The 13,704-nt window shown below is 38.8% G+C and overlaps 1 protein-coding gene across 3 annotated transcripts in view; it reads right to left on the reverse strand.

Annotated features, from left to right (window-relative positions):
* The window catches only part of LOC106582958 (intermediate filament family orphan 2), an 84,373-nt gene that overhangs the window by 15,804 nt on the left and 54,865 nt on the right, over window positions 1-13,704 (reverse strand). For all 3 annotated transcript variants that reach the window (XM_014166604.3, XM_014166602.3, XM_014166601.3), the window contains exon 2: window positions 11,999-12,059. In XM_014166604.3, the coding sequence (XP_014022079.3) occupies window positions 11,999-12,059 (61 nt within the window). The remainder of the gene's footprint in view (window positions 1-11,998; window positions 12,060-13,704) is intronic.

The raw sequence follows: 13,704 nt of genomic DNA on the forward strand, positions 1-13,704 counted from the left end.
TTGATATTAAGGCATATATTTTTTTTTCGCACAAATTTTCCATCCTAAAAACGTTGAATAAGCAAAGACCCCTTATTAGAAATATATTGCATTCGGAAAATATTCAGACCCCTTGACTTTTTCCACATTTTGTTACATTAGAGCGTTATTATAAAATGGATTAGATTTTGCCACCACCATGCTTCACCGTAGGGATGGTGCCAGGTTTCCTCCAGACGTGACGCTTGGCATTCAGGCCAAAGAGTTCAATCTTGGTTTCATCAAACCAGAGCGGGCTGATGATGTGCCTTTTACTGAGGAGTGGCTTCCATCTGGCCACTCTATACTGAACTATACTGTACTCTACTGTATTGTACTTTACTGAACTCTACTGTACTGAACTATATTCTACTTTACTATACTCTACTGTACTGAACTTTACTGTACTGTTCTGAACTATAGTCTACTTTACTGTACTATACTCTACTGTAATCTGCTGCACTCTAGTGAACTCTACTGTACTGAACTCTACTGTACTGTACTGAACTCTACTGTACTGATGAATTGATACACCACCCCTACCTTGTCAGGTTGTAATACGTCACTTCCTTTTGAACACGGAACGAGGAAGAGCTCGGTTTTGTTGTTTTAAAAAGTTTGTTGTTTTGAAAGTGTATTGGAAGTAGCTAGCTAACTTTTTTGTTTGGATCCCGCGACGCAGTTGGCATCAGTTGTTGGGACTGCTAGTCTCTGTCCAGTGATCCCGTCGAACAAGGACGGATCTGAGGAGCTTTTTGGCATTATCAAGCGAGCTGGGTTTTCTTGAGGGCTTGAACGCAGCCCGTGACACGGTTAGCCATTGTGGCTGGGACTGCGGATTGTCCCAGGTTTGTGGCTGTCTAGATCCCCGCTTTTTGTTGTTTTCAATCTTTCCCATGACCTGCCCTGTCTGGAACTGTGAGGATTAACAGCATAACCTACGTCGCTAACTACCATGACAAAGACCAAAGCCGGCGGAGACCAAAGTACCGTTGAGGACAGTGGTGTCTCTTATCACACGTGAAGGATCTTTTAAATGAACAAAAATAGTTCTACAAGCAGTTGCTACAATAACAAGAAAATAGCTTCAAGTGCTTTGTCCAAATACTGGTGAATTCAACTAATAAAATAATGGTGACTTGACCAGAGAGGTCCAGCACCTGAAGAACAGTTTGCAGTTCTCCCAGCGTCAGCTCGATGAGTTGAAACAGGAGAACGGCAAGATGACAGCAATCTGTAAGTCATTGAGAGAGGACATCAGTTCTGTGTGTGAATCCATGATAACAATGATGGCTAAATCAGACTATATCGAGGGACAATCAAGGCGGAACAAGATGGTTGTGGACGGAATTTAGAATCTCCACATGAGACCTGGAGTGTTACTGAAGTGTTGTTGCTGCAGGTTCACTTGGCACATTTAAAGCCTTTTATTTTGGGGTGTTATAGGCCACCAAGTGAGAACAGTCAGTATCTAAATAATATGTGTGAAATGCATGTGATGTAAACAGAGAGGTCTACTTTCTTGGGGACCTGAATATTGGCTGGTTTTCATCAAGCTGTCCGCTCAAGAGGAAGCTTCTTACTGTAACCAGCGCCTGTAATCTGGTTCAGGTTACTAATCAACCTACCAGGGTGTTTACAAACACTACAGGAACAAGATCATCCACAACTATTAGTCACATTTTTACTAATACTGTAGAACTTTGTTCTAATGCTGTATCTGTACCCATTGGATGCAGTGATCACAATATATTGGCTATATCCAGGAAAGCCAAAAACAGCTGGGCCTAAAATGGTGTATAAGAGATCATACAAAAGATTTTACTGGGACTCTTATGTGGATGTTGTTAAAAATATTTGTTGGTCTGATGTGATTAATGAGGAGCATCCAGATGCTGCAATTTATGAAATTGCTTCTTCCAATTATTGATAAACATGCACCTGTTAGGAAACTGGCTGTTATAACTGTTAAGGCTCCATGGATTGATGAGGAATCGAAAAACTGTTTGGTTGAAAGAGATGGGGCAAAAGGAGTGGCTAATAAGTCTGGCTGGACATCTGACTGGCTGACTTACTGCAAATTGAGTGACTAAACTCAATATAAAAGAAGAAGAAACTGTTTTATGAAGCCAAGATCAATAATATAAAGAATGATAGAAAAAAACTTTAAATTAAATTATGGGTAGAAAGACAAATTCAATTCCATCTTTCATCAAATGAGATGGCTTATTCATCACAAAACCATTTGATGTGGGCAATTATTTGAATGATTACTTCATTGGCAAAGTGGGCAAACAGTGAGCCATTGGATTCATGCATAAAGAAACAAATAATGAAAGAAAAGCACTGCAAGTTAGAATTTTGTAAAGTTGGTGTGGGAGAGGTGGAAAAATTATTGTTATAGATCAATAATGACAAACTTCTTAGCATTGACAACTTATATGGAAAGTTACTGAGGATGGTAGCTGACTCTATAGCCACTCCTATCTGTCATATCTTTATTCTGAGCCTAGAGGAAAGTCTTTGTCCTTAGGCCTGTAGGGAATCCAAAGTAATTCTGCTACCCAAGAGTATAAGCTTGCTGTCAGCTCTTAGCAAACTGTTGGAAAAAATGGTGTATGACCAAATACAATGCTATTTCTCCGTAAACAAATGAATAACAGACTTGCAGCATGCTTATAGAGATGGGCACTCAACATGTATTGCAATGACACAAATTACTGATGATCAGTTGAAAGAAATTGATAATAATAAGATTGTCGGAGCTGTATTGTTAGATTTCAGTGCAGTCTTGGATATTATTGACCGTAACCTGTTGTTGAAAAAACATACACTACCGGTCAAACGTTTTAGAACACCTACTCATTCAAGGGTTTTTTTCTACATTGTAGAATAATAGTGAAGTCATCAAAACTACGAAATAACATATGGAATCATGTAGTAACAAAAAAAGTGTTAAACATATCAAAATATATGTAATATTTGAGATTCTTCAAATAGCCACCCTTTGCCTTGATGACAGCTTTGCAAACTCTTGGCATTCTCTCAACCAGCTTCACCTGGAACGCTTTTCCAACAGTCTTGAAGGCGTTCCCACATATGCTGAGCACTTGTTGGCTGCTTTTCCTTCACTCTGCTGTCCGACTCATCCCAAACCATCTCATTTTGGTTGAGGTCGGGGGATTGTGGAGGCCAGGTCATCTGATGCACCACTCCATTATTCTCCTTCTTGGTAAAATAGCCCTTACACAGCCTGGAGGTGTGTTGGGTCATTGTCCTGTTGAAAAACAAATTATAGTCGCACTAAGCCCAAACCAGATGGGATGGCGTATCGCTGCAGAATGCTGTGGTAGCCATGTTGGTTAAGTGTGCCTTAAATTCTAAATAAATCAGACAGTGTCCCCAGCAAAGCACCCCCACACTATTACACCTCCTCCTCCATGCTTTACGGTGGGATATACCCATGCGGAGATAATCCGTTCACCCACACCGCATCTCACAAAGACACAGCGGTTGGAACCAAAAATCTCAAATTTGGACTCCAGACCAAAGGACAAATTTCCACCGGTCTAATGTCCATTGCTCATGTTTCTTGGCCCGCGCAAGTCTCTTCTTCTTATTGGTGTCCTTTAATAGTGGTTTCTTTGCAACAATTTGACCATGAAGGCCTGATTCACAGTCTCCCCTGAACAGTTGATGTTGAGAAGTGTCTTTTACATGAACTCTGTGAAGCATTTATTTGGGCTGCAATTTCAGAGGCTGGTAACTCTAATGAACATCCTCTGCCGCAGAGGTAACTCTGGGTCTTCCATTCCTGTGGCGGTCCTCATGAGAGCCAGTTTCATCATAGCGCTTGATGGTTTATGCGTCTGCACATGAAGAAACTTTCAAAGTTCTTAATGTTCCGTATTGACTGACCTTCATGTCTTAAAGTAATGATGGACTGTTTCTCTTTGCTCATTTGAGCTGTTCTTGCCATAATATGGACTTTGTATTTTACCAAATAGGGCTATATTCTGTATACACCCAATACTTTGTCACAACACAACTGATTGGCTCAAATGCATTAAGAAGGAATGAAATTCCACAAATTAACTTTTAAGTAGGCACAATTGTTAATTGAAATGCATTCCAGGAGACTACCTCATGAAGCTGGTTGAGAGAATGCCAAGTGTGTGCAAAGCTGTCATTAAGGAAAAGGGTGGCTACTTTGAAGAATTTCAATATCAAATATATTTTGATATGTTTAACAACTTTTTTGGGATACTACATGATTCCATATGTGATATTTCATAGTTTTGATGTCTCACTATTATTTTACAATGTAGAAAATAGTAAAGAATTAAGAAAAACCTTTGAATGAGTAGGTGTTCTAAAACGTTTGACTGGTAGTGTATGTGTTATGGCTTTTCAACCTCTGCCATATCGTGGATTCAGAGCTGTCTATCTAATATAACTCATAGGGTTTTCTTTAATGGAAGCTTCTCTAATGTCAAACATGTAACGTGTGGTGTGCCACAGAGCAGCTCTCTAGGCTCTCTTTTCTATTTTTACCAATGACCTGTCACTGGCATTAACAAAGCATGTGTGTCTATGTATGCTGATGTTTCAACCATACTGTATACGCATCAGCAACCACAGCTAATGAAGTCACAAACAGTTAACAAAGAGTCCAGTCTGTTTTAGAATGGGTGGCCAGTAATAAACTGGTCCTGAACATCTCTAAAACTAAGAGCATTGTATTTGGTATAAATCATTCCCTAAGTTCTAGACCTCATCTGAATCTGGTAATGAATGGTGTGGCTGTTGAACAAGTTGAGGCAACTAAATTACTTGGCGTTGCCTTACATTGTAAACTGTCAAGGTCAAAACATATCGATTCAATGGTTGTAAAGATGGGGAGAGGTCTGTCCGTAATAAAGAGATGTTCTGCTTTTTTGACACCACACTCCAAAAAGCAAGTTCTGCAGGCTATAGTTAAGTCTAATCTTGATTATTGTCCAGTCGTGTGGTCCAGTGCTGCAAGGAAAGACCTAGTTAAGCTGCAGCTGGCCCAGAACAGAGCAGCACGTCTTGCTCTTCATTGTAATCAGAGGGCTGATATAAATACTATGCATGCCAGTCTCTCTTGTCTGAGAGTTGAGGCGAGACTGACTGCATCCCTTCTTCTTTTCATAAGAAACATTAATGTGTTGAAATTCCCAAATTCTTTGCATAGTCAACTTACACACAGCTCTGACACACACACTTACCCCACCAGACATGCCACCAGAGGTCTTTTCACAGTCCTCAAATCCAGAACAAATTCAAGAAGGCGTACGGTATTATATAGAGCCATTATTGCATGGAACTCCGTTCCATCTCATATTGCAAAAAAAAAAAACAGCAAACCTGGTTTCAAAAAAGATAAAGCAACACCTCACGGCACAACGCCTCTCCCCTATTTGACCTAGATAGTTTGTGTATGCATTGATATGTAGGCGACGCGTGCCTTTAAAAAAAAAGTAGTAATGTCCTTTCACTGTTCTTGTATATTAATGTTCTGTATTATGTCATGTTACATTTTTTTGTGTGGACCCCAGGAAGAGTAGCTGCTGCTTTTGCAACAGCTAATGGGGATCCTAATAATACCAAAATACTCCAGTGTTTGTTTCAGCAACGGTTGCAAAGTTAGTTAAATAAATGTTTCAGTTTAAGTTTGTTTCCTACAATTGCACACATTTTGTCATGGAGCGGAAATGCATTTAAACATTTTTTTAAAGTAAATTTCCTACATTTCTACACATTTTGCAATGGGCTGAGAAAAAATGTGTAGTTTTAAAGCAAATTTCCTGCAATTCTACACATCCTGCCATGGCTTATGCTGTGTTCTTATGCTAGCTGAAAGACTCAAACATTATAACCAAATCAATGGGGGCACCAGGCCATGCCATTTTTGTAATTTGTATGTGTATGTTTTGTAATGTAAAAATATATAAATATTACAAAAATAAAAGATTCTCCCTGACTTTAGTTTTTATTTTGGTGATTGTTACTTCTCAAAGATTATCTTATTTTTAAAATATATTGCTCCATTATCTTTTCTACATCATTTTTATCTGGTTTTAGCTGTTTAAGTGTACACTGAAAACGTTTCACCATCATGAAAATTGTTTAAAAAAGGTGTGTGTATACCAGTCAAAAGTTTGGACACCTACTAATTCCACGGTTTTTCTTCATTTTTTTAACAAATTTCTTCATTGTAGAATAATAGTGAAGACATCAAAACGATGAAAGAACACATATGGAATCATGTAGTAACCAAAAAAAGGGTTATATTTGAGATTATTCAAAGTAGCCACCCTTTGATTTGATGACAGCTTTGCACAATCTTGGCATTCTCTCAACCAGTTTCATGAGGTAGTCACCTGGAATGCATTTCAACTAACAGTTGTGCCTTCTTAAAAGTTACATAGTGGAATTTCTTTCCTTCTTAATGCATTTGAGCCAATCAGTTGTGTTGTGACATGGTAGGGGTGGTATACAGAAGACAGCGCAACTTGGTTGAGAGTGCCAAGATTGTGTCAAGTTGTCATCAAGGCAAAGGCTGGCTACTTTGAAGAATCTCAAATATAAATACATTTTGGATTTGTTTAACGCTTTTTTGGTTACTACATGATTCCATACAGTTGAAGTCGGAATTTTACATACACTTAGGTTGGAGTCATTAACCTGTTTGGGATAGGGGGCAGTATTTTTCACGGCCGGATAAAAAACGTACCCGATTTAATCTGGTTACTACTCCTGCCCAGAAACTAGAATATGCATATAATTAGTAGATTTGGATAGAAAACACTAAACTTTCTAGAACTGTTTGAATGGTGTCTGAGTATAACAGAACTCATATGGCAGGCCAAAATCGGGAAGATTCCATACAGGAAGTGCCCTGTCTGACAATTTATTGTCCTTCTGTAGCCTCTCTATCGAAAATACAGCATCTGTGCTGTAACGTTAAATTTTCTAAGGCTTCCATTGGCTCTCAGAAGGCGCCAGAAAGTGGAATGAGAGGTCTGCAGTCTCTGGGCTAAGTACAGCAGCTCTGTTTGTTACTGGCCTGCCTGGGGACAGTGACACTGGAGATGCGCGTCCACGAGACTACTCCATTTTTTTTCTTTCAGTCTTTGAATGAATACAACGTCGCCCGGTTGGAATATTATCGCCATTTTACGAGAAATTGATTTTAAACAGCGTTTGACATGCTTCGAAGTACGGTAATGGAATATTTTGACATTTTTTGTCACGAAATGCGCTCGCGCATCACCCTTCGGATAGTGACCTCAACGCACGAACAAAACGTAGCTATTTCAATATAACTATGGATTATTTCGAACCAAAACAACATTCGTTGTAGAAGTCCTGGGAGTGCATTCTGACGAAGAACAGCAAAGGTAAGCCAATTTTTCTTATATTAATTCTGAGTTTAGTGAGCACCAAACTTGGTGGGTGTCAAATTAGCTAGCCTGTGATGGCCGAGCTATCAACTCAGAATATTGCAAAATGTGCTTTCGCCGAAAAGCTATTTTAAAATCTGACACCGCGATTGCATAAAGGAGTTCTGTATCTATATTCTTAAAATAATTGTTATGTATTTTTTTTACTTTAATCGTGAGTAATTTAGTAAATTCACCGGAAGTTTGCGGTGGGTATGCTAGTTCTGAACATCACATGTTAATGTAAAAAGCTGTTTTTTGATATAAATATGAACTTGATTGAACAAAACATGCATGTATTGTATAACATAATGTCCTAGGGTTGTCGTCTGATGAAGATCATCAAAGGTTAGTGCTGCATTTAGCTGTGGTTTGGGTTTATGTGACATATGCTAGCTTGAAAAATGGGTGTCTGATTATTTCTGGCTGGGTACTCTGCTGACATAATCTAATGTTTTGCTTTCGTTGTAAAGCCTTTTTGAAATCAAACAGTGTGGTTAGATTAACGAGAGTCTTGTCTTTAAATGGCTGTAAAATAGTCATATGTTTGAGAAATTGAAGTTTTTGCATTTTTTAGGTATTTCAAGATCGCTCCACGGGATTACACTGGCTGTAGCCCATAGAGGTTAAAATGGTGTAAAATAGTTGATTGTTTGAGAAAATTGAATTGTGGTATTTTAGTTGGTTTTGTATTTCGCGCCGTGCGATGCCATTGGCTGTTGGCTAGGGGTTCCGCAGGCGGAACGGCGTCAGACCTGTTACAGGACAAACTTGTTTTTCAACCACTCCACAAATTTCTTGTTTATAAACTATATTTTTGGCAAGTCGGTTAGGACATCTACTTTGTGCATGACACAAGTCATTTTCCAACAATTCTTTACAGAAAGATTATTTCACTTCAGTGAATTCACTATCACAAATCCAGTGGGTCAGAAGTTTACATACACTAACTTGACTGTGCCTTTAAACAGCTTGGAAAATTCCAGAAAATGTCATGGCTTTAGAAGCTTCTGATAGGCTAATTGACATAATTTGAGTCAATTGGAGGTGTACCTGTGATGTATTTCAAGGTCTACCTTCAAACGCAGTGCCTTTTTGCTTGACATCATGGAAACATCAAAATAATCAGCCAAGACCTCAGAAAAAAAATTGTAGACCTCCACAAGTCTGGTTCATCCTTGGGAGCAATTTCCAAACGCCTGAAGACGCCACATTCATCTGTACAAACAATAGTACGCAAGTATAAACACCATGGGACCACGCAGCCGCCATACCGCTCAGGAAGAAGACGCATTCTGTCTCCTAGAGATTAATCGTACTTTGGTGTGAAAAGTGCAAATCAATCCCAGAACAACAGCAAAGGACATTGTGAAGATGCTGGAGGAAACGGGTACAAAATTATCTATATCAACAGTAAAACGAGTCCTATATCGATATAACCTAAAAGGCCGCTCAGCAAGGAAGAAGCCACTGCTCCAAACCCGACATAAAAAGCCAGACTACGGTTTGCAACCCGACATGGGGACAAAGATCGTAATTTTTGGAGAAATGTCCTCTAGTCTGATGAAACAAAATTAGAACTGTTTGCCATAATGACCATTGTTATGTTTGGAGGAAAAAGGGGGATGCTTGCAAGCCGAAGAACACCATCCCAACCGTGAAGCACGGGGGTGGCCGCATCATGTTGTGGGGGTGCTTTGATGCAGGAGGGACTGGTGCACTTCACAAAATAGATGGCATCATGAGGCACGAAAAATGATGTGGACATATTGAAGCAACATCTCAAGACATCAGTCAGGAAGTTGAAGCTTGGTCGCAAATGGGTCTTCCAAATGGACAATGACCCCAAGCATACTTCCAAAGTTGTGGCAAAATGGCTTAAGGACAACAAAGTCAAGGTATTGGAGTGGCCATCACAAAACAATGAGCTCAATCCTATAGAAAATTTGTGGGCAGAACTGAAAAAGCGTGTGCGAGCAAGGAGGCCAACAAACCTGACTCAGTTACACCAGCTCTCTCAGGAGGAATGGGCCAAAATTCACCCAACTTATTGTGGGAAGCTGGTGGGAGGCTATCTGAAACGTTTGACCCAAGTTAAACAATTTAAAGGCAATGCTACCAAGTACTAATTGAGTGTATGTAATCTTCTGAATGTGATGAAAGAAATAAAAGCTGAAATAAATCATTCACTCTACTATTATTCTGACAGTTCAAATTCTTCAAATAAAGTGGTGATCCTAACTGACCTAAAACAGGGAATTTTTACTTGGATTAAATGTCAGGAATTGTTCAACTGAGTTTAAATGCATTTGGCTAAGGTGTATGTGAACTTCCGACTTCAACTGTATGTCTTATTTCATAGTTTGATGTCTTCACTATTATTCTACAATTTAGAAATTAGTAAAAATAAAGAAAAACCATGGAATGAGTAGGTGTGTCAAATTTTGGTTGGTACTGTATATATAACATTTTTGGGAGTGGCAGCAACAAGTTATCGGAGAAACACTGACAATACTCTACTATTCTGTGCTGTACTCTACTGGGGCCTCATTTATCAACCATGTGTAAATGTCTTTCTAAATTCTGGCGTAAATGGAGTTTCTAGGATTTGCATGCGTCACAAATTATTGGGATTTATCAAACTGTCGCACGCAACATATATGCATGTTTTCATTGATATATCAGAGCTATATTATATTATTTTTGATTCAGTCTCCTTATATTATATTTGTGGTCCTGAACGACCACTACCATCCCACCTAGAACACGCCCTCCATTCACCTTCTATGGTAACAAAAACGACCTAATTTGTGTATAATTTGGAGATGTTGGAACTGTGCCATGACAGTTCCTGAAAGAAAGTGCAATGGCAAATTTGATCACATTTCTGTAGATGTGTGGGCAGAATGTTGTGACTTTTCCAAACAAAAAATGCATGCAGCCTAATGAATGCCAAACACTGTCCATGCATTCTGCAAGATTGATTGTCCTCTAACAATTTTTAAGTAAATGCTGCAGCCCACACTTCTATGTAAAATACTAACTGTTGTTCAATATTTTGTTTATCAATACATGATTGTGTTTCTATCTCCTGCCTTAGCCTAGCCTATTTAATTTGAGCCTATACTATGATTTTCACACTCCTAATCCTATCGCACATTAGCACTGGAGCGTACCTATACTGTCGCATACTGTAGGCTACTGTCAAGGCTACCGGTCTATTTACTTCAGAGCATGCTTCGCTATTGAATGAGCGAATGAACATTTGTTCTGTAGATAGAATAATTTAAACCAATTATGTCAGCAAAGGAGAGGCATGTCCTGCAATATGATTATGATTTAGGCCTATATAATAAAACAAAAATAAATATACTGTATTAGATGCCATGCAATCTCCTTACCATCAGCAAATGCATGTGTTTTATCATTAGGCCTACATTTGAATGTTTTTATTAACTTACCACTATAATTCCTGTGCATCAAACAACTCCCATTTCCCCCAAACGAACAATGTCTATTTGCTTGCAATAGAGTTGATCAACCTTGTAGATGATTTGAGTGGAGATATGTGCACTTTCCTTTAAGTTCAAAATGGATAAATACCAACCTTTGCGGGAAAACTAAAGCACGCAATGTTTAGAGTATTTTTTTTTGTGTCCATAAACCATCGACAAATGAGGCCCCTGAGCTCTACTGTGCTTGCTGTAATTTGATGTCAAAACTTGTGAAACATACACCATGATTGGTTCAGATTTGGTCCGGTCCAGACCAACCAAAATTGGTATTGGTTGGGGGCAAAGCTCATTAAAATAAGTTCCAGTGTGTAGAATAATACCCAAATATGCACAGGAGGATATTGCATGTTAAAACCTTAGTGTACCTATTTAGGATACATCACCATGAAGAGGATGATGTGTATATCCATAATTATCTATTTCTGTGTAGTACAGATCAGGGACCCATGATGAAATTCCGTTACCGCAATTCCGTTAAAAGGTGTAAATCCACTTAACTTACTGTAATTCAATAACCAAAATAGATTTTTTCAAAGGCAATGTGTCATGTCATAGCTGACACCCCATTCCTTCTGCAGACATCATTGAATCTTAATTGGGTTACAAAACTTTGCATCTGCACAGTTCTTCCAGTAAATGTGTTTTTGTAAAATATTCTATGTAAATTGTTAAAATTCTTACTTTTGCATAGAGTTGTATGGTTTGTTAAAGTTTGAAATCAATGGTTTTTGTTTGGCATACATTTTCAGTGAAACATCTCAGCGCAAGTGAGTTTCAGCGCAATTCCGTTATGGTGGAATTGCGCTGATTCAAAGGATGTATCTGTTTTCAGCAGCTGTGGGGCTTACGTTTTCTATGTCTTTATGACAATAACCATCTGAAAGGCATTATACTGAATAAAGTACAATTGGATCTTGAGATGAAGGTGAAATGATGTTATGGTGAAGGTCCATTTATTTTATGTTGAAGGTGAATTGATGGTTTATGTCTACTCACCTCCTGCATGGATTCCACCAAGGACTCCAGCTGCTCTCGTCTGTTTAGCTCCTCTTCCCATCTACAACACAGAACACATGGAGGGTCAGTTACCTGCACTTACTTATACTTACATTTGAAATACAAAATAGTCTAATCCTCAAGACCAATGTTCAAACTTAGATGTCATAGTTCTGGCCTAATGCTTCTAAAAATGTTAGGAATAACCGTGCTCATGGAGCTCTCAACTAGCCTTAGTATTGTTTAATATGCCATATAGGCCTTTGAGGTATATCAGTGTGAACAGAATGTCACAGTTAGTAAAGACACTACATGGTCGGAGTCTCCCCGTCCCAGCCTTGGCCTTAACCTTTACCTTGACTGTAACCTGAACTCTGTCTCCCACTACTGCCCTATACACTTCCCACTGGGTCTTTGATTACAACAAAGGACAGGTGGTTCCATACAATATACTGTATGTATATCACCTAGAAAAACAAATGATCACTAAGTCTTTGCTACAAATTGCTTGAGGTTCCTCTAGATTGGACCTCTGTTTTATGTTTACAAAAGAGATTCATTTTACATACATTTTTTACATTTTTTACATTTTAGTCATTTAGCAGACGCTCTTATCCAGAGCGACTTACAGTAGTGAATGCATACATTTCATTTTTTTTTTTTTTTTCATGAAGATTCCATGAAGTTGACAGCATGTCTCAATTGATATGTCTTCGCTCTTTAAACAGGCATCTATCTACCAGGGTCTCATCATTACATGGAATTCAGTGGCTAACATCAATGGAAGAAACATTCCTAGTCACAGAAGGGGAAGAAACATTCCTAGTCACAGAAGGGGAAGAAACATTCCTAGTCACAGAAGGGGAAGAAACATTCCTTCCATCCTAGTCACAGAAGGGGAATAACTGAGCATGTGTTGTATCTATTGTTGCTAAAGCTTGGGCAAGAACTTGAAAATGAATGTAAGTATATCTGAACTCTAAAGAGATTAATGTATTAAATATTTTGAAATATTTAACTAGTCAGAAATATGAATATGTTTACTCAAGAAAATCTTCAGTTATTGTTTGTATAAACCAACTCCTTACAGGAATAGTCAGAAGAGACCATGATAAACTTGAGAGTAAATGAACTGCCCGACTCTCTCACAGTCACAACCGTTACTCATAGCCTATGGTTAGCAGGGAATCCTTCTCTCAGTTGACTGGTCATATCTTCTTGGTTACCATAGCATGCCAGTAGACTTGTGTTGAAATAGTGACACAATGGGTTATAAGCCACTTTTAGCCTGTATTACATTCACATGACATAACAGGCAGTTATAGCACAGGCCTGGTCAGTATCTCCAAATTAGACTCTGACTGCTACATTGTCTAAGGATAGAAAAAGGGGGCATACCGAGGCACAGCATGATTCCCTAAACAGAGTGGAAAGTGAAAGAATAGACAGTAAAGTCGTTCATCAGTATGAGGTAAGCCACAGTGTCAGACAGCAAACGTGACTAAACGACTTTATGGGCTACCAAACAAAATAATGGTAATTTCCCCCCTCCCCCAGCTAACTCTCATGCCTTGCTCCACCAATGTGAGACAGGGGGTGGGGAATGTGACCAAGACACCAAAGAATGCTGGCACATTTTGTCTGGCCATGCCCTCACTATAGCAACAGGACCAGAGACAGAAATACTCAAGTAAAAATCATTCCAC

The sequence above is a fragment of the Salmo salar genome, chromosome 22 (genome assembly GCF_965601325.2).
Source record: "Salmo salar chromosome 22, fSalSal1, whole genome shotgun sequence".
Classification (NCBI taxonomy): Eukaryota; Metazoa; Chordata; class Actinopteri; order Salmoniformes; family Salmonidae; genus Salmo; species Salmo salar.